Raw genomic sequence first — 27,928 nt, 5'->3', positions numbered from 1 at the left:
AGTAGTAGTAATAGCAACAATAGTAGCAATAGCATTAACAGCAATAGCAACAGAAGTGGTAATATCAATAGTAGAAATAACAGCAATAGCAGTATTAACAGCAAAGATGTATATTCTGAGGGGCATATGGAATAATGAAGAGCATATGGCAGGATGAGGATATGGTATGGTGAGGAGCATATGGTAGGATGAGGATATGGTATGGTGAGGAGCATATGGTAGGCTGAGGAGCATACCTGGAGGTTATTCCTGGAGGTTATTCCGGGGATCAATGCCCCCGCGGTCCGGTCCATGACCAGGTAGGATGAGAAGAATATGGTAGGATGAGAAGAATATGGTAGGATGAGGAGAGAGTATGTTTTACCTGTCTGTTAGGCCGTTTTTCTCTATGTGAGCGATGACGTAACCGGTGGTGGCGCCGCGGGAGTTCCTGCGAGCGGTGATGTAGATACCCAGCTCCCCCGTGTGGTCCTTCACCAGTCTCATGAGCCGGAAAGTGCGCGGCGTGGGCGAGTGCGAGAGTGACACCGGTAACGACAGCGGCGCTGACGAGTACGACTCCACTGGCCTGCAGAGCGATGTACTTCGCAAGTGTCCCCGCAGGGGAGTGTTGCCTTCCCACCACGGGCACCCAGCCTCCCCGTCCTCCCTGAACACGCTGAGGGCACCTCGCAGTGGGCTCAGTGGTGACGTACGCCGTTCCAGCTGGGATGCTAAGAATCTCTGGCGGCGAATGATCAAGTCCTGAGGGTCCGAAAGTCGCCTAGGACCCCGCTGGGGACGAACTGGTACCAGTTTCTCCTCGTCTGTCAGATTATATACGGGCGGTCTGGTCTGTGATGCAGCCTGGTGGCGGGTGTAACGAGAGGGTCTGCAACAGTCGGTGTAGTTGTCGTTATACCTGGGTGTGGTCATGCCAGGGTCGTTCTGGTTACTGGGTTTGCTCCGTAATTCAGCGTTCGGTATGTCGTCTAGCTTAGCGAACCCATCCAATTTGGAATAGTCGGGTTTGGAGTAATTATCGAGATTAGGATAATTACCAGGCTTATTGTAATTATGGAGATTAGGATAATTATCAGGTTTGGTGTAGTTAACATTAGGATAGTTATCAGGTTTAACATATTTTTCTAGTCTGGCATAATTGTCTAGTTTAGAGTAATGGTCGAAGGCTGGATGGTCGGCTCCCGTGAGGGAGCCCGAGTCTGAGTTGGTCTCGGAATGGCTCTCCGTGCTGACACCGGAGTCTGCATCACTCTCAGTCTTCTTCACCTTAGTTTTGGGAGACTCGTGGCGACCACCGCCACCGTCACTCTCGTAACCACTCTCGTTGCTACTGAGGTACACGGCCGCAGACCTCTGTTCACTGCGACTCCGGTATCTATGGGGCCTCTGAGGCGGACACGGGTTTTGCATTTCCTTTTGAATTGGAGAAAAAATTATGTCTTGCTCCGTGATAGCCGTTGCTGAATAGGAGCGAGTTCGAGGCTGGAGAGGTGTGGGGATCGGGTGGAGTCTTAGCTTGAAGCCACTGATCCCTCGATGAGCAGGGTTAACAGCGCAGTTCTCTTCCGATACTGCTCGCAATTTCTGCCGTATTAATTCTCTCGTATCTTCATCACACACAGAATCCCGCAGCGTCGTCATCCGTCTGCTAGCGGGACGAGTCGGGGTGTCTGTAGGGGCCTGGATGAGGGGCTCCTGAAGCTGCTTCTGTGGGGTTGCTGGGGGACGGGAGCGGAGGAAGGCATGAGGGAAGGATGCCCTCGTGCCCCCCAAGGACGAGATATTCTCACAGCTGACCGTCTTGGTGGGTACGTAGACAGCGGTGGTCTGGGAGGGGCTGGTGCGAGTGAGGTCCAGACCAGCTGCGGGATCTTCGGCAGCCACATAAGTGCCCAGCTGTGAGGCTGAGCATGAGCGGTACAGGAGGCGACCTTCTGCACTGCGACTCTCCGGGGAAGGTGTCCCTGGCACCGACCTTCTTCCCCATGACAGTCCTGGTAACGGCGACGACGGTGACGTACTGGTCGAGCTAGTTGACCTTTAAGAGAAAAAACAGTATTGTTTACTGTCAACTTAGTGCGACTTTTAAAAAACCTACAACTCCTGCTTGAAATTCATTTACCAAAACTTTATTAACAGATCATTTTAACATTTAAGTAATACATACTCATTATAATTATACAATATTACATTGATACAATATTACCATACAATATTACCGTGAGGGTCATTCAGCTTTCAAAGAATGGGAGGCTCTATTTTCCATTTACTATCGCGGTCCGGTTACAGGCCAACTGAGATGTTTTTAACCTTAAGTGTTCTAGGTGACGTATGCAAAGCTACTGGTGGTGCTGACTAGGAAGGAGTTTGGAAACTCACCTGGTAGAGTTGGACCTGGAGAACCTGCCAGAGCTGACCTTTTCTTTGCTAGGTGTACGAGTGAGCTGCTCAAGTTTCTTTCCGACACGTCTACCCCACGTCGCTAGACCTGACAAACGTACAGTGAAGACTGAGATTCGTTGCAAGACCTCAGAGTAATTATTAATGCACTGTCATAATGACAATTATAACAAGGAAAAATACCACAAATTGCTCGTGGCATTAGCTAAATATTTTGGCAAAACACTGCCACTCCAGTTGATACATACAATATAAACTATTTTGTCTTACACTTGAAATAATTTAAGCAGCCACACTACTGGGCTTCCTTAAAATAATTCTCGATATGGAAACGATCTTACAGAAAACTTTATGGTCAATAAAGATGGGAGGGAGTTGTCTACATATCTAGCTACGTAATCTCTCCTTAGACTAAAATTAGGATAATAAAGCAAGTTTTCTCCTCCCCCAACCCCGGCCACACACAGCATGAATAGTGAAAAAAATATCATGCCATACTGAGAAAAAAAATAACGTAGAACACAGACTTACTGCTACACTTACTACAACCCTGAATTACAAAGTTCAATAAAAATGGAGTTCTGGATCATAGGAGCAAGACAGTTACTCGATGCTCAGGACAATAAATATATTTACACCAGCATACATACTATTACACATTAAAAGCCTAGATGTTAATCTCCAGGGTTTGTTACCTGGACCTCAGCAATGAGAGTGGCTACTCTCACCGCTGGGCAACGGCGACAAGTGCATTAAAAGCCTGGAGTCAAAATTATTCCATATGGTCAAGTTAACCACAGCTGTTAAATAATCATATGGGCAACCGCACTAAAGTCTCTGAAAAACGCTTCGGACGTTATAGAAAGAGTAACATTTTTTAGGTGGGTGTGGGCACGTGTAATAGCAGCACCTTACCTACAACTTGACATCATGCACTCTGCATGACCCTGGGTCAGGAATATCAGGTACTTGTCTGGTCAACCAGGCTGTTGCTGATGGCGGCCCAATGGTCCATGTATCTATCACAGCCTGGTTGATCCGGTACTTGTCTGAGGAAATTGTCCAGTTCCCTCTTGAAAACTTCTATACTTGCTTCGGCAGTGTTTCTAATCTCTTCTGGCAAGACGTTAAAAACGCTGTGACGAAAGACGTTGATACACTAAAGAACTAAAAGGCACAATACCGTGACTAGAGCAATACACAAATAACCCGCACATAAGAGGAAAAACTTAAAACGACGTTTCGGTCCGACTTGGACCATTTACAGTCACACTAAAACAAGAGTGACGGAGCCAGTATATATATATATATATATATATATATATATATATATATATATATATACACAATATATATATTATATATATATAAGTGAACAGTATTTAGATAAGGCTAAAGAGGTCTTTGTGGCATTTATGGATTTGGAAAAGGCGTATGACAGGGTGGATAGGGGGGCAATGTGGCAGATGTTGCAAGTGTATGGTGTAGGAGGTAGGTTACTGAAAGCAGTGAAGAGTTTTTACGAGGATAGTGAGGCTCAAGTTAGAGTATGTAGGAAAGAGGGAAATTTTTTCCCAGTAAAAGTAGGCCTTAGACAAGGATGTGTGATGTCACCGTGGTTGTTTAATATATTTATAGATGGGGTTGTAAGAGAAGTAAATGCGAGGGTCTTGGCAAGAGGCGTGGAGTTAAAAGATAAAGAATCACACACAAAGTGGGAGTTGTCACAGCTGCTCTTTGCTGATGACACTGTGCTCTTGGGAGATTCTGAAGAGAAGTTGCAGAGATTGGTGGATGAATTTGGTAGGGTGTGCAAAAGAAGAAAATTAAAGGTGAATACAGGAAAGAGTAAGGTTATGAGGATAACAAAAAGATTAGGTGATGAAAGATTGAATATCAGATTGGAGGGAGAGAGTATGGAGGAGGTGAACGTATTCAGATATTTGGGAGTGGACGTGTCAGCGGATGGGTCTATGAAAGATGAGGTGAATCATAGAATTGATGAGGGAAAAAGAGTGAGTGGTGCACTTAGGAGTCTGTGGAGACAAAGAACTTTGTCCTTGGAGGCAAAGAGGGGAATGTATGAGAGTATAGTTTTACCAACGCTCTTATATGGGTGTGAAGCGTGGGTGATGAATGTTGCAGCGAGGAGAAGGCTGGAGGCAGTGGAGATGTCATGTCTGAGGGCAATGTGTGGTGTGAATAAAATGCAGAGAATTAGTAGTTTGGAAGTTAGGAGGAGGTGCGGGATTACCAAAACTGTTGTCCAGAGGGCTGAGGAAGGGTTGTTGAGGTGGTTCGGACATGTAGAGAGAATGGAGCGAAACAGAATGACTTCAAGAGTGTATCAGTCTGTAGTGGAAGGAAGGCGGGGTAGGGGTCGGCCTAGGAAGGGTTGGAGGGAGGGGGTAAAGGAGGTTTTGTGTGCGAGGGGCTTGGACTTCCAGCAGGCATGCGTGAGCGTGTTTGATAGGAGTGAATGGAGACAAATGGTTTTTAATACTTGACGTGCTGTTGGAGTGTGAGCAAAGTAACATTTATGAAGGGATTCAGGGAAACCGGCAGGCCGGACTTGAGTTCTGGAGATGGGAAGTACAGTGCCTGCACTCTGAAGGAGGGGTGTTAATGTTGCAGTTTAAAAACTGTAGTGTAAAGCACCCTTCTGGCAAGACAGTGATGGAGTGAATGATGGTGAAAGTTTTTCTTTTTCGGGCCACCCTGCCTTGGTGGGACTCGGCCGGTGTGATAATAAAAAAAAAAAAAAAAAAATATATATATATATATATATATATATATATATATATATATATATATATATATATATATATATACATACATACAGGTGGGGGGGAGGGGGAAGGACGGGACCAAGAGAGGTAGAAAAAGTAGTAGTGGTAAGGCTGGTAACGTTGATACAGTGTTCTCTTATTATGCCCATGGTGCCCCTGCCTTTCACAAGGTTTAATCTACACATCCTTCCACATCTCTCGCTCCAGTATGTTGTTATGGCAGTGTGCACATTTGGGACTACATTCGCAAGCACTTTCAACGTTATTTATGATGTATGTATGTATACCTTTACCTCTGATGAGTTTTGAGTCTTTCTACTCGTCTGGTGATAGCCTGGTCAACCAGGCTATTACTGCTGGTGGTCCGCAGCCTCCCATATCCATCACAGTTTGGTTGACCTGGCACGTGGTGAAGATACTTGTCCAATTTCCTCTTGAAAACTTCTACACTTGTTCCAGCAGTGTTTCTGATATCTTCTGGTAAGATGATGAATAATCTGGGGCCATGGATGTCGATACAGAATTCCTTTATCATGCCCACCGCACCCCTGCTTTTCACTAGGTTTATTTTGCACTTCCTTATCTCTTGCTCCAGTATGTTATGGTAGTGTGCAAAATTGGGACCAGGCCCTCCAGTACTTTCCAGGTATATATTATGTATTTCTCTCTCCCCCCTGTTTCAGTGAATACATATTTAAGATTTTAAGGCATTCCAAGCAATTTAAATGCTGTACTGACTATGTGGGCCGTAAACAATCTCTGTATTTGTTCCAGTTCTGATATTTCTCATGCCCTGAAAGGGGCCATCAGCACTCGGCAATATTCCAAATGAGAGAGCACTAGCGATATGAAAAGTATTACCAGTGGCATTATTTCCCTTGTTCTGAAGGTTCTCATTACCCACCCTTTCATCCTCCTGACTGTCGTGACCTTTGTCTTACTATGTTCCTTGAAAGGTCAGCTGACAAAATTATTCTCAAGTCTTTCACGTGTTTCTTTCGTTCTATTTGACGATTCTCTTGAGTTTTGTATAGTGCTCCTTATCCTTATGAGTTCTTCATTCTTTCCATACCTAAGCAGTTGGAACGTATCACCACCGAACGCCACGTTCTCTACTGCCCACTGGAAAATACTGCTTATATCTTCCTGTAACGTTTCAATGTCTTCTACCGGTGACCTTCATGCTTATTTTAGTGTCATCTGCAAATAATGATAAAAAATTGTGACGGGTGTTTTTATCTATGTCTGCTATGAGGATAAGAAACAGCAGAGGTGCCAGGACAGTGCCTTGAGGAACTGAGATTTTTATATCGCTGATACTAGATTTTGCTGTGTTTACTACTACTTTTTGTGTTGTGTGTGTTAGGAACCCGAAAATCCATCTGTCTACCTTCCCTGTAATGCCCATGAGCCTCCTTGTGTGTGCAATCACCCCATGATCACATTTGTCAAATGCTTTTGCAAAATCTGTGTATATCACATATGCATTTTGGTTGTCTTCAAATGCCTCTGTAATAATTCTTTTATAGTGGGTCAACAGCTGCGACAGGCATGATCGTCCTGCTCTAAAACCATACGGGTTTGGGTTATGCCGACTGTGCTACTCCATGAAATGTGTAATCTGCCGTCTCATGACTTTTTCACATATATCTAGGCTCTTTCTCCAAAGAATACTGAGGGCTCTTGCTCGTGGTATAAATGTCTCTATCTCTCTCTCTCTCTCTCTCTCTCTCTCTCTCTCTCTCACACACACACAGTCATGCATGCATAACGACATTTCGGTATAGCACGTACATAATACTTGATAATACTAAACAACTATGATGCTGGTTTCAGTATTTACTAGACTGTACTTTTAATCGTTATTATAGAGTGTACTCTTTCTACTTACAAACAAAAAGTTTACCGTACAACAGTATGCCGTGTTCCGCTATCATTTTCCCTTGTATTTGATTTAATCTCGTGTTTTGTTCATTATGGCCATAGCAGAAAAAAACAGAACCTCAAAGAAAATTCACAGTGAAGGGTTTAGCAGAAGTTTCTGCAGACCTGAACAAGATCCTTAAAAATTTTGAAAATGTTAGACCCCAACACCGAAAGGTTCTCATTAATAGGGAGGAATGTTCATGGTGAATTATTTGCTTACAAGAAAATCTATGATGAAAAAAAACAAAAAAAATAATATAGTCTAGATGTGTAATAGGCTACACCATCTAGATTTCTGCAAGTAGACTTTATGATGTTTGCACTACGACTAAATTGCCTAATGATGCATTTCTCAGAACACATCCCCGTTGTTAAGTGATACATGACATAAATGCATTACAACCACTGTGAAAAAATAGTGAAATTCCAAGCGCTTTCTCACATTATCATAGTTCCTTGATAATGTGGGAAGTCACGAAAACGCTTGGAATTTCATTATGTTTTCACAGTGGTTGTTCTGCATATTGTGATATCACCTGCTTACTATAATTTTATTGCATGACACGCATGCACACACACATGGTCTAAAGCGTCATGCGTTTTCTCTCACCATGAGGCGGGCCAAAACAACATGGGCTTGGCTCCTTGGCTAGTGCATTCTTATATATATATATATATATATATATATATATATATATATCTATATATATATATATATATATATATATATATATATATATATATATATATATATATATATATATATATATATGTCGTGCCGAATAGGCAGAACTTGCGATCTTGGCTTAAATAGCAACGCTCATCTTGCCATATAGGACAAGTGAAAATTTGTGTATGCAATTATTTCGCCAAAATCATTCTGAACCTAACGAGAAAAATATATTTCACTGTGCTTGTTTAGTATTACATTATTGTAAACGTATTTAAAATATATTTATTTGGGCTAGGCTAAAATAAATTGCTTTTGCTATAATAAGGTTAGGTAAGTTTTCTAAGATTCTTTTGGTGCAAAATTAAAATTTTTACATTAACATTAATGAAAAAATATATCTTTAAATGTATAAAAGAAAATTTCAGAAAGGACTTAATTTTAAATGAGTTCTTGCTAATTGACCAGTTTTACATATTCGGCACATTATATATACATTATACATATATATATATATATATATATATATATATATATATATATATATATATATATATAATTGAAAGAATTAGAGGTAAGACAGAATGTAGGATTGCGGATGAGCAAGGAGGTTTCAGAGTGGGTAGGGGATGTGTAGATCAAGTGTTTACATTAAAGCAGATATGTGAACAGTACTTAGATAAAGGTAGGGAAGTTTTATTGCATTTATGGATTTAGAAAAGGCATATGATAGAGTGGATAGAGGAGCAATGTGGCAGAAGTTGCAAGTATATGGAATAGGTGGTAAGTTATTAAATGCTGTAAAGAGTTTTTATGAGGATAGGAGGGACTACTTCCCGGTAAAAGTAGGTCTTAGACAGGGATGTGTAATGTCACCATGGTTGTTTAATATATTTATAGATGGGGTTGTAAAGGAAGTAAATGCTAGGGTGTTCAGGAGAGCGGTGGGATTAAATTTTGGGGAATCAAATTCAAAATGGGAATTGACACAGTTACTTTTTGCTGATGATACTGTGCTTATGGGAGATTCTAAAGAAAAATTGCAAAGGTTAGTGGATGAGTTTGGGAATGTGTGTAAAGGTAGAAAGTTAAAAGTGAACATAGAAAAGAGTAAGGTGATGTGGGTGTCAAATGATTTAGATAAAGAAAAACTGGATATCAAATTGGGGAGGAGTATGGAAGAAGTGAATGTTTTCAGATACTTGGGAGTTGACGTGTCGGCGGATGGACTTATGAAGGATGAGGTTAATCATAGAATTGATGAGGGAAAAAAGGTGAGTGGTGCGTTGAGGTATATGTGGAGTCAAAAAACGTTATCTATGGAGGCAAAGAAGGGAATGTATGAAAGTATAGTAGTACCAACACTTTTATATGGGTGTGAAGCTTGGGTGGTAAATGCAGCAGCGAGGAGACGGTTGGAGGCAGTGGAGATGTCCTGTTTAAGGGCAATGTGTGGTGTAAATATTATGCAGAAAATTCGGAGTGTGGAAATTAGGAAAAGGTGTGGAGTTAATAAAAGTATTAGTCAGAGGGCAGAAGAGGGGTTGTTGAGGTGGTTTGGTCATTTAGAGAGAATGGATCAAAGTAGAATGACATGGAAAGCATATATATATCTATAGGGGAAGGAAGGCGGGGTAGGGGTCGTCCTCGAAAGGGTTGGAGAGAGGGGGTAAAGGAGGTTTTGTGGGCAAGGGGCTTGGACTTCCAGCAAGCGTGCGTGAGCGTGTTAGATAGGAGTGAATGGAGACGAATGGTACTTGGGACCTGACGATCTGTTGGAGTGTGAGCAGGGTAGTATTTAGTGAAGGGATTCAGGGAAACCGGTTATTTTCATATAGTCGGACTTGAGTCCTGGAAATGGGAAGTACAATGCCTGCACTTTAAAGGAGGGGTTTGGGATATTGGCAGTTTGGAGAGATATGTTGTGTATCTTTATATGTGTATGCTTCTAAACTGTTGTATTCTGAGCACCTCTGCAAAAACAGTGATAATGTGCAAGTGTGGTGAAAGTGCTGAATGATGATGAAAGTATTTTCTTTTTGGGGACTTTCTTTCTTTTTTTGGGTCACCGTGCCTCGGTGGGAGACGGCCGACTTGTTAAAAAAAAATTATATATATATATATATATATATATGTATGTATATATATATATATATATTTTTTTTTTTATTTTTATTATTATCACACTGGCCGATTCCCACCAAGGCAGGGTGGCCCGAAAAAGAAAAACTTTCACCATCATTCACTCCATCACTGTCTTGCCAGAAGGGTGCTTTACACTACAGTTTTTAAACTGCAACATTAACACCCCTCCTTCAGAGTGCAGGCACTGTACTTCCCATCTCCAGGACTCAAGTCCGGCCTGCCGGTTTCCCTGAATCCCTTCATAAATGTTACTTTGCTCACACTCCAACAGCACGTCAAGTATTAAAAACCATTTGTCTCCATTCACTCCTATCAAACACGCTCACGCATGCCTGCTGGAAGTCCAAGCCCCTCGCACACAAAACCTCCTTACCCCCTCCCTCCAACCCTTCCTAGGCCGACCCCTACCCCGCCTTCCTTCCACTACAGACTGATACACTCTTGAAGTCATTCTGTTTCGCTCCATTCTCTCTACATGTCCGAACCACCTCAACAACCCTTCCTCAGCCCTCTGGACAACAGTTATAGTAATCCCGCACCTCCTCCTAACTTCCAAACTACGAATTCTCTGCATTATATTCACACCACACATTGCCCTCAGACATGACATCTCCACTGCCTCCAGCCTTCTCCTCACTGCAACATTCATCACCCACGCTTCACACCCATATAAGAGCGTTGGTAAAACTATACTCTCATACATTCCCCTCTTTGCCTCCAAGGACAAAGTTCTTTGTCTCCACAGACTCCTAAGTGCACCACTCACTCTTTTTCCCTCATCAATTCTATGATTCACCTCATCTTTCATAGACCCATCCGCTGACACGTCCACTCCCAAATATCTGAATACGTTCACCTCCTCCATACTCTCTCCCTCCAATCTGATATTCAATCTTTCATCACCTAATCTTTTTGTTATCCTCATAACCTTACTCTTTCCTGTATTCACCTTTAATTTTCTTCTTTTGCACACCCTACCAAATTCATCCACCAATCTCTGCAGCTTCTCTTCAGAATCTCCCAAGAGCACAGTGTCATCAGCAAAGAGCAGCTGTGACAACTCCCACTTTGTGTGTGATTCTTTATCTTTTAACTCCACGCCTCTTGCCAAGACCCTCGCATTTACTTCTCTTACAACCCCATCTATAAATATATTAAACAACCACGGTGACATCACACATCCTTGTCTAAGGCGTACTTTTACTGGGAAAAAATTTCCCTCTTTCCTACATACTCTAACTTGAGCCTCACTAGCCTCGTAAAAACTCTTCACTGCTTTCAGTAACCTACCTCCTACACCATACACTTGCAACATCTGCCACATTGCCCCCCTATCCACCCTGTCATACGCCTTTTCCAAATCCATAAATGCCACAAAGACCTCTTTAGCCTTATCTAAATACTGTTCACTTATATGTTTCACTGTAAACACCTGGTCCACACACCCCCTACCTTTCCTAAAGCCTCCTTGTTCATCTGCTATCCTATTCTCCGTCTTACTCTTAATTCTTTCAATTATAACTCTACCATACACTTTACCAGGTACACTCAACAGACTTATCCCCCTATAATTTTTGCACTCTCTTTGATCCCCTTTGCCTTTATACAAAGGAACTATGCATGCTCTCTGCCAATCCCTAGGTACCTTACCCTCTTCCATACATTTATTAAATAATTGCACCAACCACTCCAAAACTATATCCCCACCTGCTTTTAACATTTCTATCTTTATCCCATCAATCCCGGCTGCCTTACCCCCTTTCATTTTACCTACTGCCTCACGAACTTCCCCCACACTCACAACTGGCTCTTCCTCACTCCTACAAGATGTTATTCCTCCTTGCCCTATACACGAAATCACAGCTTCCCTATCTTCATCAACATTTAACAATTCCTCAAAATATTCCCTCCATCTTCCCAATACCTCTAACTCTCCATTTAATAACTCTCCTCTCCTATTTTTAACTGACAAATCCATTTGTTCTCTAGGCTTTCTTAACTTGTTAATCTCACTCCAAAACTTTTTCTTATTTTCAACAAAATTTGTTGATAACATCTCACCCACTCTCTCATTTGCTCTCTTTTTACATTGCTTCACCACTCTCTTAACCTCTCTCTTTTTCTCCATATACTCTTCCCTCCTTGCATCACTTCTACTTTGTAAAAACTTCTCATATGATAACTTTTTCTCCCTTACTACTCTCTTTACATCATCATTCCACCAATCGCTCCTCTTCCCTCCTGCGCCCACTTTCCTGTAACCACAAACTTCTGCTGAACACTCTAACACTACATTTTTAAACCTACCCCATACCTCTTCGACCCCATTGCCTATGCTCTCATTAGCCCATCTATCCTCCAATAGCTGTTTATATCTTACCCTAACTGCCTCCTCTTTTAGTTTATAAACCTTCACCTCTCTCTTCCCTGATGCTTCTATTCTCCTTGTATCCCATCTACCTTTTACTCTCAGTGTAGCTACAACTAGAAAGTGATCTGATATATCTGTGGCCCCTCTATAAACATGTACATCCTGAAGTCTACTCAACAATCTTTTATCTACCAATACATAATCCAACAAACTACTGTCATTTCGCCCTACATCATATCGTGTATACTTATTTATCCTCTTTTTCTTAAAATATGTATTACCTATAACTAAACCCCTTTCTATACAAAGTTCAATCAAAGGGCTCCCATTATCATTTACACCTGGCACCCCAAACTTACCTACCACACCCTCTCTAAAAGTTTCTCCTACTTTAGCATTCAGGTCCCCTACCACAATTACTCTCTCACTTGGTTCAAAGGCTCCTATACATTCACTTAACATCTCCCAAAATCTCTCTCTCTCCTCTGCATTCCTCTCTTCTCCAGGTGCATACACGCTTATTATGACCCACTTCTCGCATCCAACCTTTACTTTAATCCACATAATTCTTGAATTTACACATTCATATTCTCTTTTCTCCTTCCATAACTGATCATTTAACATTACTGCTACCCCTTCCTTTGCTCTAACTCTCTCAGATACTCCAGATTTAATCCCATTTATTTCCCCCCACTGAAACTCTCCTACCCCCTTCAGCTTTGTTTCGCTTAGAGCCAGGACATCCAACTTCTTTTCATTCATAACATCAGCAATCATCTGTTTCTTGTCATCCGCACTACATCCACGCACATTTAAGCATCCCAGTTTTATAAAGTTTTTCTTCTTCTCTTTTTTAGTAAATGTATACAGGAGAAGGGGTTACTAGCCCATTGCTCCCGGCATTTTAGTCGCCTCATACGACACGCATGGCTTACGGAGGAAAGATTCTTTACCACTTCCCCATGGACAATAGAAATAAAAAAGAACAAGAGCTATTTAGAAAAAGGAGAAAAACCTAGATGTATGTATATATATATATGCATGTGCGTGTCTGTGAAGTGTGACCAAAGTGTAAGTAGGAGTAGCAAGATATCCCTGTTATCTAGCGTGTTTATGAGACAGAAAAAGAAACCAGCAATCCTACCATCATGCAAAACAGTTACAGGTTTTTGTTTCACAGTCATCTGGCAGGACGGTAGTACTTCCCTGGGTGGCTGCTGTCTACCAACCTACTACCTACATATATAATATATATAATATGTATATATATAATATATATATATATATATATATATATATAAATATATATATATATATACGTTTTACCGAATAGGTAAAACTGGTCAATTAACAAGAATTCGTTTAAAATTAAGTTCTTTCTAAAATTTTCTCTTATACGTTTAAATATCATTTTTATCATTTATGCTAATATAAAAATTAATAATTTTGTACCATACATAACTTAGAAAACTTACCCAGCATTATTATATCAATCGCAATTTAATTTAGCCTAATCCAACTAAATATATTTTAGATAGGTTCACAATAATTTAATAATTAACATACACAAGGAAATATTTTTTTTTCGTTAGGTTAAGACTTTTGCGAAATTATTGCACACAGAAATTTTCGCTTGCCTTATTTGGTAAGAAGAGCGTTCATATATATATATATATTATATATATATATATATATATATATATATATATATATATATATATATATATATATATATATATATATATATATATATATATATATATATATATATATATATAATATATATATATATATTATATATATATATATATATGTGTCGTGCCGAATATGTAAAACTGATCAATTAGCAAGAACTCATTTAAAAATTCTTTTCTGAAATTTTCTCTTATACGTTTAAAGATATATATTTTTCATTAATGTTAATGTAAAAATTTTTAATTTTGCACCAAAAGAATCTTAGAAAACTTACCTAACCTTATTATAAGAAGAGCAATTTATTTTAGCCTAGCCCAACTAAATATATTTTAAATACGTTTACAATAATCTAGTACTAAACAAACACAGTGAAATATATTTTTCTCGTTAGGTTCAGAATGATTTTGGCGAAATTATTGCATACACAAATTTTCACTTGTCCTATATGGCAAGATGAGCATTGCTATTTAAGCCAAGATCGCAAGTTCTGCCTATTCGGCACGACATTTTATATATATATATATATATATATATATATATATATATATATATATATATATATATATATATATATATATATATATATATATATATTCTAGGTAGTAGGTTGGTAGACAGCAACCGCCTAGGGAGGTACTACCGTCCTGCCAAGTGAGTGTAAAACGAAAGCTTGTAATTGTTTTACATGATGGTAGGATTGCTGGTGTCCTTTTTTCTGTCTCATGGACATGCAAAATTTCAGGTACGTCTTGCTACTTCTACTTACACTCAGGTCACACTACACATACATGTACAAGCGTATATATACATAACCCTCTGGGTTTTCTTCTATTTTCTTTCTAGTTCTTGTTCTTGTTTATTTCCTCTTATCTCCATGGGGAAGTGGAACAGAATTCTTCCTCCGTAGGCCATGCGTGTTGTAAGAGGCGACTAAAATGCCGGGAGCAAGGGGCTAGTAACCCTTTCTCCTGTATATATTACTAAATTTGAAAGGAGAAACTTTGGTTTTTTCTTTTGGGCCACCCCGCCTTGGTGGGATACAGCCGGTGTGTTGAAAGAAAGAATATATATATATTATATATATATATATATATATATATATATATATATATATATATATATATATATATATATATATATTATTATTATATATATATATATATAATGTACCACCTCTAGAACTTTACTGGGGACCCTCATCCTCAGAGAGGACAATAAACGTACCTCAGGGAAAACTCAAGGTTCTCCACGGAGCTGTTTGAATATTTTCTTCTCCTTCCACCCTCTATAATTCATATGTTATATATGTACTTTATTAATAGACAGAATACATTGATAGAAAACACAAACATGAATACATTGGTACAATATATCAAAAGTTATGAATCTCCTCAAGCTCCTCCGAAGCTGGACGCGAGCCCAGTATGCAGCATGCATTTTCCCTCTGGATGGCCATGCTGAGGCGCTGGAACATGAAAGTGGCTGCCCTTGGGTCCCTGGTGGTGTCAATGAGTCTGGAACCCAGTTCTTTAAGGAAACGTGTGGCATGTTTTCCCCATGATCCCAAGGTCTCTGATCTCACTGGGACAAATTGATACTGTTGGCTTACGTCCCTGTACTTGCTGATCTTGTACTCCTCCCTGTGGTCAGCAGCTCCTCCCTGTCACCTGACACTGACGGATATAGGTGTCAGCCAGTGTGGACACACAGGTATAGTCCCATGCTAAGAGCTTGCCATTCCTCCAAGGACAGATGGTGATCCCATTGGGGTGGTTTGCTGGGTTGTGGGTATTGTTGGCTGCTAGTGATCGGGGCTCCATCTCGGCTGGGCATCCAGCTGTAGCAAGGGTTCTCTTTATGATGTCGTTGACCTCACTGTCTTGCATGCCAGCCCTTGGTTTTGGAGACCATGTAGACCATACTGGTCGGCTTGCACTTCACCACAAATACACGTATCCTCCGTGTGAATTGGGGCACCAAGGCACAGAGCCTCTGCAATACGAAGGGTCTTTGGGTCGAGGCGTGTTCCCATTGCCGATATAAGAACTGTTTGGGGGAAGTCCCCAGAGTGACGTGCACTCACAGCCTGGAGATGGGCAGTCTCCCTTTCTGATGTTACAGCCCCGAGAATGCTGGCAAGCACCTTTTTAGTGATCGGGCCATCCTACCTTGACTGTGAGCCAGTGTTGCACTAGGGTTTGGTGCTGGAGCAGCAAGAGTCTCCCATTCAGTGTTGGCACTGGCATAGTTAGGGTCCTGTATTCCTGCTGAGTCACTGAGGTTATCAGGAAGAATTTGTCTCATTAACTCATTTGATGCTATGGAAGAGGATAGGAAAGTTGGTGGAACAATCTGGGAGGATCTGTGTACTCCCAGCCCCCCAAGCCTGACCCGAAGTGAGGCTTGTAACCACTGTCCATCTTCAAGGAAAAGATTCAATACACTCTCTAGCATGGTCTTAAGGAGAGAATCACATTTCTTGAGTTTTGGACTGCTGAAGGCTGGGGAGCATCTCAGAAACTAGATAAGTTTTTGGATTGACAGGCACCTGGTGAATAGGTATTAGGCATCATGTGTATCAGTGTCTTTCATCCTTCCTTCCACTGTCTGGAGGCCTGAGACTGTTTTTCTAGGATCACATCGATGGCACTGGACCCAAGAGGAGAGCCAAGGAGAGTGCTACTGGCTGGATCAATGGCTCATGCTCCTGGTAAAACTGCACTAATATTCTGGATCATCTGTCGATTGGTAGAAACTATTTCACATTTGGTGGGGTTTACGATAGGCCCAGACTTTCTCCCATGTCTTTAATTTATCTGACGTCCTCTAGGAGAGATTCTGTTGTGCCAGCTAGGGTACCATCATCCAAGAACCAGATATTGAGCTCACTGGAGAGTGCTTCTGTGACTTCCTTGATGACCAAACAGAATAGAAAGGGGGCGATAAGGGTCCCCCTGTTGCACACCCTAACACGAGTCAATTTCATGGTCCCCAAACAATAGTTTCAAAGTTACACTATAACACAATTCTATGAAGGGATAGAGGGAAGCGAAGTTTCTATAAACTTGGAGAGCAGCATCCCTTCTGAGTTGAAAGCATTGGCAAAGTCCAATTTGATCAAGGCCTTTTCATTGGACATGTTGATATATACTCGTGCTGAATGGGTAGCTGCTTCACAGCCTTGTTGAACACCAAAACCGAGCTGAGTTGGTTTCAGCATTGCAGCAGCCTCTTGACTCACCTTTCTTAATGCAGCCTTGGCGACTAGGTGCCAAAAGGTGTCCCCCATTGCAATGGGCCTGATTCTTCCATCCTTTTTCCAGAGGGCACACAATGAGGCACCAAAGAAAAGAGGTCTAATGGCCTCTGTGACACTGCCAGCCAGGCACAGGTTGGAAAATTTGGCGAGTTCAGACAGCAGCCTCTCTGAAACATCAAGTGCTGGATTGAGTAAGTGTTGAGGCCTTAAACTGGTGAAACCTCCTACTGAGCCCTGTGAAAATGACATAGCAGCTTTGTACACATCAGCATCCTGTAAGGTTAGATGTTCTTCACCTGCTGCAATGTCAGGGGGGTCAATGTTGGTACTGGCAGCCCTGGGTGGATGTTTGTCTTTCAGAGCTTGTGCCGTACTGACGTCCTTAGGAGCGATGGTATCCTCACTGGTTATGAGCCTCAATGCTCCAATAGTGTTACCCTCTTCTATTTTTCTGCTAATCTGGGCTCTGATTTTTGAGGCGTCGGGTGTCCTGCTGTTGGCATTTGCCTGGCGGGTGTTTGTTGCTCTAGGGGGGAGACAGATGAGATTGTCATCCCTCGGGAATGCATTTATTGCCCTAATAACATGTGTTGCTAGTGACTTGTCCCTCCTTGGTGGGACAGCCAAAGAGGCATTGCCAAAAAGCAGCAGGTTGTGCCAGGATCTGTTGTTTGAAGGAGCATCATTGACTTTCTTCAGGTCAGTGAATTTGCTAGTCGCTTGAGGGCGAGCTGCTTTGGGGATGTGTGTCAGAGTCCTGGTGGATGTTAATTTGATTGCAGATTTGAGGTCCTCTGTAGAGGCTGTCAGCACTGTCTGCTGGGAGGGGCTGTTGGTTGTTCTCATGTGGAGCTCTCCTGGAGCCTAGACATCCATTGTGTGCATGGATGTTGCCAGTTGAGGGACTGAGTGCACATTCCCTGTAGCACACCCGGCAGATGCCTCGTGAACGACGGCTTTGGCTCTGGCATGAAGATTCCTGGGAACCCGAGACTTCTTGTGACATTGCTGACATCGTGGGGGAGGGCGTCAGCTGTGGGGTAATGGGTGAAGGACAGCATGGATGCATGGGGGATGAGGGGTGGGGGAGTAGCGAGCAGCAGAGCTAGTAATTGGTGGGGCACTAAGCGGCAACACCCTTGGTCAGGTAGTCAGTAGGCCTAGGCTGGGATGAGGGGAGGGGAACAGGGATGGGGGGCGGAGGAAGTGGCCCTGTGTGTTCGCTAAAGATGCACATCACTTACTAACTTTTGCTAATTATACACTTATTATTCCATTTAGAAAAAAACCCTCGCCATCTGGCACACTAATCACCATGCTCTCACTATTAACCAAGGTGTTCTTCTGTTCAGTATCCAATGACAGTGTCGTGAGTGGCCACTTTTTCCCCCTAACCCTTGACCCTGGCCGAATGCATATATATATATATATATATATATATATATATATATATATATATATATATATATATATATATATATATATATATATATATATATATATATATATACATCTGCTCTGGCGAGTACCTATTTAGGACCTTGAGGCATTCCCAATAATTTAAAAGTTTTATTAGCTCGTTGTGGGCTGTAAATGATCCTTGAATCTGTTCTAGCTCTGGTATCTCTCCTGCCCTGAATGGAGCTGTCAACATTGAACAGTATTCTAAGTGAGAGAGCACAAGCGATTTCAAGAGGGCCATCAGTGACACTGTTTCCCTTGTTTGGTAAGTCCTTATTATCCATCCCACTATTTCCCTGACGATCATGACATTTGCCTTATTGTGTTCCTTGAAACGTCGGATAATATTAGACCCAGATCTTTCATGTGTCCCTTTCATTTTATTTGGGTTTCTCTTTGAACTTTGAATACAGTGTTCCTTTTGAGTACTTCCTCTTTTTGATATCCAAGCAGCTGAAACTTGATGCTATTGAACATGTTATTTTCCACTGCTGAATGAACGACTTAGCGTACACCTTGTCTGACTTTTCTGGATTATCCTAGGTAATTTTCACATATTGCTAGGTATGATAATTGTACTTGCGTATGAGTACCTAAATAAACTTACTTAATCAATGTCCATTACTAGGGGAAGAAAGAGAAGGTGCCAGAGTCGTGCATGGGGCACTAAGCATTCCTTTTTTTTTTTTTTACTAATGCTGGACTCTGCTCTGTTCACTACCACACTGTGTTCTATCTGTCGGGAAGTTGAATATCCATCTGCCTACTTTCCCAGATATATCTATCACCCTTATTTTGTTTGCAATCATCCTATGGTTGCATTTGTCAAGTCTTTGTGAAATCCATGTACACCACATCTGTATTTTGCTTTTTCTTCCCACGCCTCTGCAAATCATAAATCTGTCACAGTGATTTAATAGCTGCTACAAGCATGATCTTCCCACTCCAAATTCATGTTGGAGTGTGTTGTGTCCCGTAGCTCGACCGCTGGCACACTCAGCTCACACATAGAGGTCCGGAGATCAAATCCCCAGTACGGCTGGAAAACATTAGTACATGTTTCCTTAAGACACCTGCTGTCCATGTTCACCCATCAGTATAAAATGGGTAACTGAGAGTTAGTTGACTGGTGTGGGTCGCACCCTAGGACAAAATTGACCTAATTTGCCCGAAATGCTCTGCATAACAAGGGGCGTTCTATATAGTAGTATGTCATTGATGTCCGATAAGGTCTGTATATCTTGTACATGTACTTGTAGAAATAAAATTATTATTATTCCATATTATAATAAAAAAGCTGTGGGGCAGAAAATAATGCTGAGGCTATTAACAGCTAAGTGGAGGGAGGTTCAGGGGTGAAGGGAGAAAAGGACTGGAAGAGATCCTAAGGGCTGTGTGTCAAAGTTCGTACAGTAATGCAGGTGCTGACAAAAAGTTAGAAAGTGAATGCAATTCGAAGGCAGGGCCGTCTGCAAGAAGGGAAGATAAAGTAAGAGTGGCAGGTCTGTAGCATCGTTGGAGGTAAATCCTGCGAGCTTGCTGGTAAACTGGGCAATTGACAAGAAAGTGAAGAACCGAAATGGGGACCCGACAAACCTCACAGAGAGGAATAGGGTCTCTTTCCACGAGATACCCAAGGGTAAGGCATGTATGGCCAATGCGGAGCTAGGAGAGTGCAGTCTCCCGAAAATGGCAATGGCATTAAGATGGCCACAAGCCTAAAAGCGGTTTAATAGAGTGCAATTTGTTTACCTGGAGTTTACCTGGAGAGAGTTCCGGGGGTCAACGCCCCCGCGGCCCGGTCTGTGACCAGGCCTCCTGGTGGATCAGAGCCTGATCAACCAGGCTGTTGCTGCTAGCTGCACGCAAACCAACGTACGAGCCACAGCCCGGCTGATCAGGAACTGACTTTAGGTGCTTGTCCAGTGCCAGCTTGAAGACTGCCAGGGGTCTGTTGGTAATCCCCCTTATGTGTGCTGGGAGGCAGTTGAACAGTCTCGGGCCCCTGACACTTATTGTATGGTCTCTTAACGTGCTAGTGACACCCCTGCTTTTCATTGGGGGATGTTGCATCGTCTGCCAAGTCTTTTGTTATGGTGCATACCTGACCACCGTTGCCAACGGCTGCAAAGATGGGCCGAGATGACTGGAAAATAATCCCTGAAATGGATTATTTTCCAGATCATGCACTGCTGACCGCGCATCATCATCTGCTTGTTCATTGCCCTGCACATCAATGTGCCCAGGGACCCAACAGAAAACGATGTACATCAAAATGGTATGCAATACCGACAGGTTGTTAGGTAAGACACATATGCAACAGTTAGACAACTTTATTCCGAAACGTTTCGCCTACACAGTAGGCTTCTTCAGTCGAATACAGAAAGTAGGCAGGAACAGTAGAGATGTGAAGACGATGTAATCAGTCCATCACCCTTGTAGTCGTAGAATTTGAGGTTGTCAGTCCCTCGGCCTGGAGAAGTTCAGTTCCATCAGATAGTTCCTGACTATGGAACTGAACTTCTCCAGGCCGAGGGACTGACAACCTCAAATTCTACGACTACAAGGGTGATGGACTGATTACATCGTCTTCACATCTCTACTGTTCCTGCCTACTTTCTGTATTCGACTGAAGAAGCCTACTGTGTAGGCGAAACGTTTCGGAATAAAGTTGTCTAACTGTTGCATATGTGTCTTACCTAACAGAAAACGATGTATTTGTTTTTGCTAGCAACACAGTGCAACCATAGTTGAATACCAAGGACTAATAGATGAGGGGAATCAAATTGTTTAATGGCTTGTAAAGCACTGAGAAAATCTGAAATGATCACAAACATTGAAGGAGACATGTATATAATACGAAGAAGCACTATGAGGATGGCATACAAGTTGGCAGTAAAAATACTGGCCGAGTCTAACAAGTGACCTCGGACATCATCATCAGGAAATACTGCTGTGAACCCAACACCATCAGAAGATTTAGAACCATCTGTATAAACAGCAGTAGCATGAGCATATGACCGGAAGTACTCGAAAAAACAGAGCGAGAAGCAGCCGTAGGCTTTGGCGGTGGTGGGGGAGAACAGACACGAGCCATCGGAACTTCCTAAGGGGCAAGGGAAAAGGTAGATGCTAAATGAACATGCAAGGGAGGCAACTGGAGAGAAGATCGGAGTGAGTGAAGACGAAGAGAAAATGATCAGAGTAGGCAGGGGCACCGAACAAACAATGGGCTTCTACTGATGTCCGAGACTAACCTATACATAAAAGAAACACTAAGATCATGAGCGCGGACAAAATAACGAAGACAATTAGCATCACGGCGATCAGCTAAGGAAGGAACATTTCTGCATAGAGGCTTTCAAGAGGGCATGAATGAAAGGCACCAAGGCATAAACGGTGACCTTGATGATGAAGGGGATCCAATTTAGAAAGAGTTGTAGGAGAAGCTGCAGAATAGACTTGGTCGTCATAATCCAGCTTGGACAAGACTAGGGTGGAATGGAAACGGAGGAGAGTTCAGCGATCTGCTCCCCCTGAATGATGCACAAGAATTTTAAGGACATTCAGCCGACCATGGCAAGTTGCCTTCAAAGAAATGTAATATTTCCATGTCAACCGTTGATCGAAGAGGAGGCCAAGAAACTTGACCGTATCACATTCTGGAATACGTAAGCTGTGTCAATACAAGCAGTAGCAACAGAAGTAGGAAGAGGTGCAGAGGTAGAAGTTTCAGAGGATAAAACCGCAAAAGAATTAGAAATGGGTGACCTTGGAAGACATGGTCGCAGAGGTGGTTGTAGGCAGGAGGACCATGAAGGTTGGAGGTCTTTGGGCTACCGAGAATAAGGAACATGAGGAAGTCTTCCCTGAAGGCGGAGCTGGGAGACAGCCACAGAATAAGGCCTTCACTCTCCTTAAGATAACGGATTTCTCATTCATTACGACAGACTTGACAACGGCGTGAAAAAAAGGATCAGATTCATTGCAATTGAGACAAGAGGGGGGAAGACTGCAAGATGTATTGGTGATCGGCTGCACTGCAGACCATGCACTCCGTCGCAGATCTGCAGTATTTACCTGGGTGGCCGAAGCGCCAGAAATTACGACACTGTTGGGGAGTAGGGACTACTTTATGGACCTCTAGGTGCTGGCCTGCAATATAAACGGAGAACCGGAGTTCACTGCAGTCGAAGGTTAAGCAGGCGATGTTACTGGGAAAAGCGCCTCTGGCCACGAGCAGGCAGGATGTATCCACTTCGAGAATGGGAAGGTCCTGAAGGGCTAAATGCTCTAGAATATCATAGCCGCAAGACAGAAAATCACTCTGTACAATGGTACGCGGTAAAACCACAGTACCACTGCAAGAATTGAGACTAGCGTGCTTATAAACTGTGACTGGAATGTTATCTATGGAAGTTGTATGGGAGAGAGCATGAGCTTGTTCTGAATTCTGAACTGTAATGACACGCATGCCATTTTGAAGAGCACATAAAGACATATTTAGGCCAACATGTCATACAAGAGCTTTACCAATACCATGATCAGAAAGATAATAAATTGGAGATGTCGGTTGTAGGGAAAAGAATTTAGTCCACTGTGTACTTGTAAACATGGTGCACAAAGGGAGTGGGTGTTGCGTAGGTCGTTTCTGGGCAGACATCGAAGAACCATCATCAGTAGGTTGTCTAGAATGTTTAGGAGTACTGCTGGCAGTCTGACCTGAGGGAGGCGGGCGATTCAAAAACCGTTGCACAGTATTTGGGGAAGCCGAATGCATTGTTAAAGGCATGTGAGAAGAAGCGGTATTAACAGAAACAGGTGGCGCCCGAGCACTTGGAGCAAGTGACAGAGCATCACCAGCATGAGGTACAGGGCTACAAGAAGTCTAGAGAATGGTTCAATAACGAAGCCGAGTCAGAACAGGATGTGGGATCGGAAAGGGGCCTGGGAGGAGGGAGGTTATCACAGAACAAAGACTCCATCATAGTGGTGCTTCTTTCTTGTTATTTTAAAGAAAAAAGAAAGAAAGAAAAAAAAAGAGGAACAGTGAAGGAACAGTCACTAGAAGGCATGGAAGGGCCTAAGTTCGTCCCCTCATCCAAGAGGGCCTCGAGCCCACAAGCAGTGCAAATGCAGTGTGGAACCCGTGCCATACCATACCCTTCATGCCAGTAAACCAGCGCTCCAGGATACTGAGCCACCTCTGCAGGCCGTCACCTGTTACCAGGCAGCCTCTGGAGATACACCCATCATCTGCAGGGCACCCCGCCCACTTCTCGGGAGCAGGACACCTCCAGACAATTCAGATTCCATGGCTAACTACACCTCCCCCGAGGGACTCCATGGAGTGGGACGAACCCCAGCACAGTACCCCCCTACCTAGAAACCATAATGCCGCGGGGAGGACCCCAGAGACTACAAACAGGAAGGGGAGAGGGGAGGGCTGGGAGGAGGGAGGAAGGGGGAAAAGGGGGGTATGGGATAGGGAAGGGAGGACTGGCGGTTAATTACGTTCGCTGGGAGGAAGAAGATCAAAAGGTCCAATTCCTCAGACCGATAGCCTCTTTACCATGACAAGGAGTCCCCCTTAAAGAGGTGTGCTATGTCATAAAATTTGTAATTTGGCATCTTATCACTCATTCAAAGACATTTATAATGCTAAATTTTATGGTTACCGGTCTGTAATTTTTGGCTAGTGCTCTACTGCCTCCTCTGTGCAAAGGAACCATGTCTGCACTCTTTAATACGTTTGCAATTTTACCTTCATCTAAACTCTTTTTTTTTCAAAGGACACCGAGTGCTGGTGCTAGTGGTATTTTGCATTTCTTCATAAATAATCTCATGAAGGCAGTCCAGGTTCTGCATGAGTGGGCATGTTTTCTGGTTATTTTTCAAATTCTTCAGGGGTAATGAAAAATTTTCTGCGGTCTCTATGGTTTTCGTTTAGTGCAGTGATTGCCAAAGGGTGCAGCGAGAGAGGATGGAAAGTGTGGCAGGAAGATTCAAGAACAAAGAAACATTTAAACATCTCAGCAATACAGAGAAAAGATTCTCTGTATTGCCGAGATGAGAATCTCTCTCAAATCAGACCTAATATAAATGAGACTACCCAATAAATACAAGCTCACACCTCTCACTGAGTTTGTATACTGAAGGTTACACATGTAAAAGGCTCGTCTATATTTTGAGAGTGAATCATTTTTATATATAGCTGCATTGTTTTATACTTTCTGGATGTCCCATGATCATAATATAGAAGTTTTTTTTTGTTTGTTTTGTTTTTGAATGTATTTCTTATCAATAAAAAAACTCGATGTGGCGCGAGCAAATTTTTATTCCGAAAGTGCAGCCCAGAAAAAGAAGTTTGGGAACCACTGGTTTAATGGGCTGCTGAACAATGATTCATATATATATATATATATATATATATATATATATATATATATATATATATATATATATATATATATATATATATATATATATATATATATATATTATTTCACTTATTTCGTTTTCATCATCAGTGTATGAATTTCCTATGTTTAACGATCCAATGTTACAGATGGTTCATAACCTGGATTTTACATGTTAAGAAATATTTTGGGCTTCTTGCTATATCCTGGACAGTTCTTTGTTTCCTCTGTACTTCTTCTGTCTGGTATTAAAGCTTGACGAATCCATGCCACGAAGAGTTTAGACTGTTCTGAGGGCAAAGGGTACCCACTACTCAGTGTGGTGTGCACCATTTTATTCTACGTTTATCACACACCCATTGTGGCATGCCCTCTCGACCAGTGAACTAACAGTTCTGGGGCCCCGCTGCTATACTTGTTACTAGCTCAAAACAGACAACCATGTGGGACCAAGGGAACTCATATTAGGTACACCCTTCTAGTACCCAGTATTAGAAGGGTGAAACTAATAAAGTGGACACAAGTGTTCTGCGTGTCTCCGGCTAGGTAAAGTATGGCAAATGAACGCCAACTTGGTAGGTAATTTTTTTTAAATTTCCTATAAGAATAACGAGAAATTTACTAGATCTCTCCGCAGATAATCAACAGGGTAATACTGGTGGAATGTATTTGGGTGAACTACAAGCCACGGTGCATCGGTAAACACTTTGTAACATTACATATATAAGCAGCACTCGTTAAAAGTGTGGCACACAAGTGTGTGCTGACGTCAAACACTTGTTACATTTACACAACCAAGCAATCAAGAATGTCGCACTCGAAAAAGAAATAACAGAAAACTGATTTATCTACTACCTTTCTTTGGCGTCTTGGGTGTGGCTGTGGTAGAGGCGGATGTGGTAGTCGACGAAGTAGTAGTAGTAGTAGTAGTAGCGGCAGTTGTGAAAGCGGTGGTGGTAGTGACAGAGGAAGATGCAGTGGTGGTAGTGGCAGTGGAAGCGGCGGTGGTGGTAGTGGCTGCGGAAGAAGTGGTGGTAGTAGCAGTGGAAGAAGCAGCGGTGGTAGTTATAGTGGTGGTGGCAGATGGAAGAGAGGTGTTAGAGGTTGGCAGGTCGAGTACTCTGGCGGGAACAGCTGTCACAGTCTGGTAACGAGAAGTTCCTTTCTTGCCCTTGCCTTCCTCGCCTTTCGTCACCACTACCTTCTTCAGCACCGCCGCTACTGGCGTCGGTAGCGCCCTGGTGTGCCCCTTGCTCTCTGAAGGAGCATCAGCGCAATCACCAGCCTTGTCTTTCTGTCCGCCACTACCACCAGCATCCTTAGAAGGAGTCACCAGCAGGCGTGGATCACTGTGGCGACGACGGAAGAGACGCATCCTTCCTTCCTGCCTGCCTCTCTATGACTTCCTTCCTCTGTAGGCTTCTTCCTTCCTAGTGCTCTCCTTCACACACCTGCCACACACCACTCACTGGCGCCACGCAACCTCATCATGGTTCCACACACTGTAAAGCAAAACAAATATTTGTTAACATATTAGATTATCATCACTGCGCAGACAAATATATTACATAATTCAAAGGGTGCATTACTTCTCAATATCGCCAGTTAAACAAGTAAAACTTATGTTAAACTAAGCACAAACAATATTAACAGCACAACGAGCAGTGTTAGTATTTCCACTTCCTCTCCTACTGTCAGCACTTTTTCCGTCTCCACCACAACAGTAACAAAGTAGACCAAGTACCAGCTCAACTTAAACATGTCCTTCCCCTCCCTATTTCTTTCTCTGTGCCTCCCCTTCCTTCCCTTTCCTTCCACAATAAACAACAGAGCAGCAGGTGCTCAGACACACACCTGTTACACCCCCGCCCCCTCTATGTACCATCTGTGCTCAATAGATATAATTCTCTCCCAAACAAATAAATTATATATATATATATATATATATATATATATATATATATATATATATATATATATATATATATATATATATACACACACACACACACCTATCCAAATTGGGTCGGCGCGCGTCAGGTGTTTAACCGTTGTGGGATCTGATAGTGAGGTGCTGGCCAGACCCCTTATATAGCTTCCTTGGATGCTTTACTTTCATAGTTCCTTGATAATGTGAGTAGTCACGAAAGCGCTTGGAATTTCTCTATTCTTTCAGAGTGGTTGTTTTGCATATATATATATATATATATATATATATATATATATATATATATATATATATATATATATATATATATATATACACACACACATACATACATACATACATACATACACATACATACACATACATACATACACATACATACATACATACACATACATACATACATACATACACATACATACATACATACATACACACACACACACACACACACACACACACACACACACACACACACACACACACACACACACACACACACACACAGATAATATTAAGACTGAAATTAAGACACGTGCAACATCTGGTTATCTTTATTGTAGACGTTTCGCCATCCAGTGGCTTTATCAATACAAATTCCAGGACATAACTTGTGGAATCCCGCCTACCAGTGACTATGCCCTCGTCTGCTACACATCCCATTTCCACCTGACGTTAGTATATAAGCGTCAGGCGTCTTGCTTCTGCTTCAGAATCTCCACGACTACGGTGCTCTTCGCACCTACTCCAAGGTTGAGGGACTGATTACCTAATCTTCTGTACATAGTTGTACTATCTTCAAGTTATGTCCTGGAATTTGTATTGATAAAGCCACTGGATGG

The 27,928-nt window shown here is 42.2% G+C and overlaps 1 protein-coding gene across 1 annotated transcript in view; it reads right to left on the bottom strand.

Annotated features, from left to right (window-relative positions):
* The window catches only part of LOC128684790 (uncharacterized), a 143,813-nt gene that overhangs the window by 68,652 nt on the left and 47,233 nt on the right, over positions 1–27,928 (bottom strand). The window contains exons 2-4 of the mRNA XM_053771058.2: positions 25,994–26,640; positions 2,383–2,491; positions 365–2,041 (exon numbers count right to left, since the gene is read on the bottom strand). Coding sequence (XP_053627033.1) covers positions 365–2,041; positions 2,383–2,491; positions 25,994–26,513 — 2,306 coding nt within the window. The 5' untranslated portion in view covers positions 26,514–26,640. The remainder of the gene's footprint in view (positions 1–364; positions 2,042–2,382; positions 2,492–25,993; positions 26,641–27,928) is intronic.

The sequence above is a fragment of the Cherax quadricarinatus genome, chromosome 5, assembly GCF_038502225.1.
Source record: "Cherax quadricarinatus isolate ZL_2023a chromosome 5, ASM3850222v1, whole genome shotgun sequence".
Lineage (NCBI taxonomy): Eukaryota > Metazoa > Arthropoda > Malacostraca > Decapoda > Parastacidae > Cherax > Cherax quadricarinatus.
The sequence above is the reverse complement of the archived record's forward strand: the minus strand, read 5'-3'. Positions and strand labels throughout refer to the sequence as shown.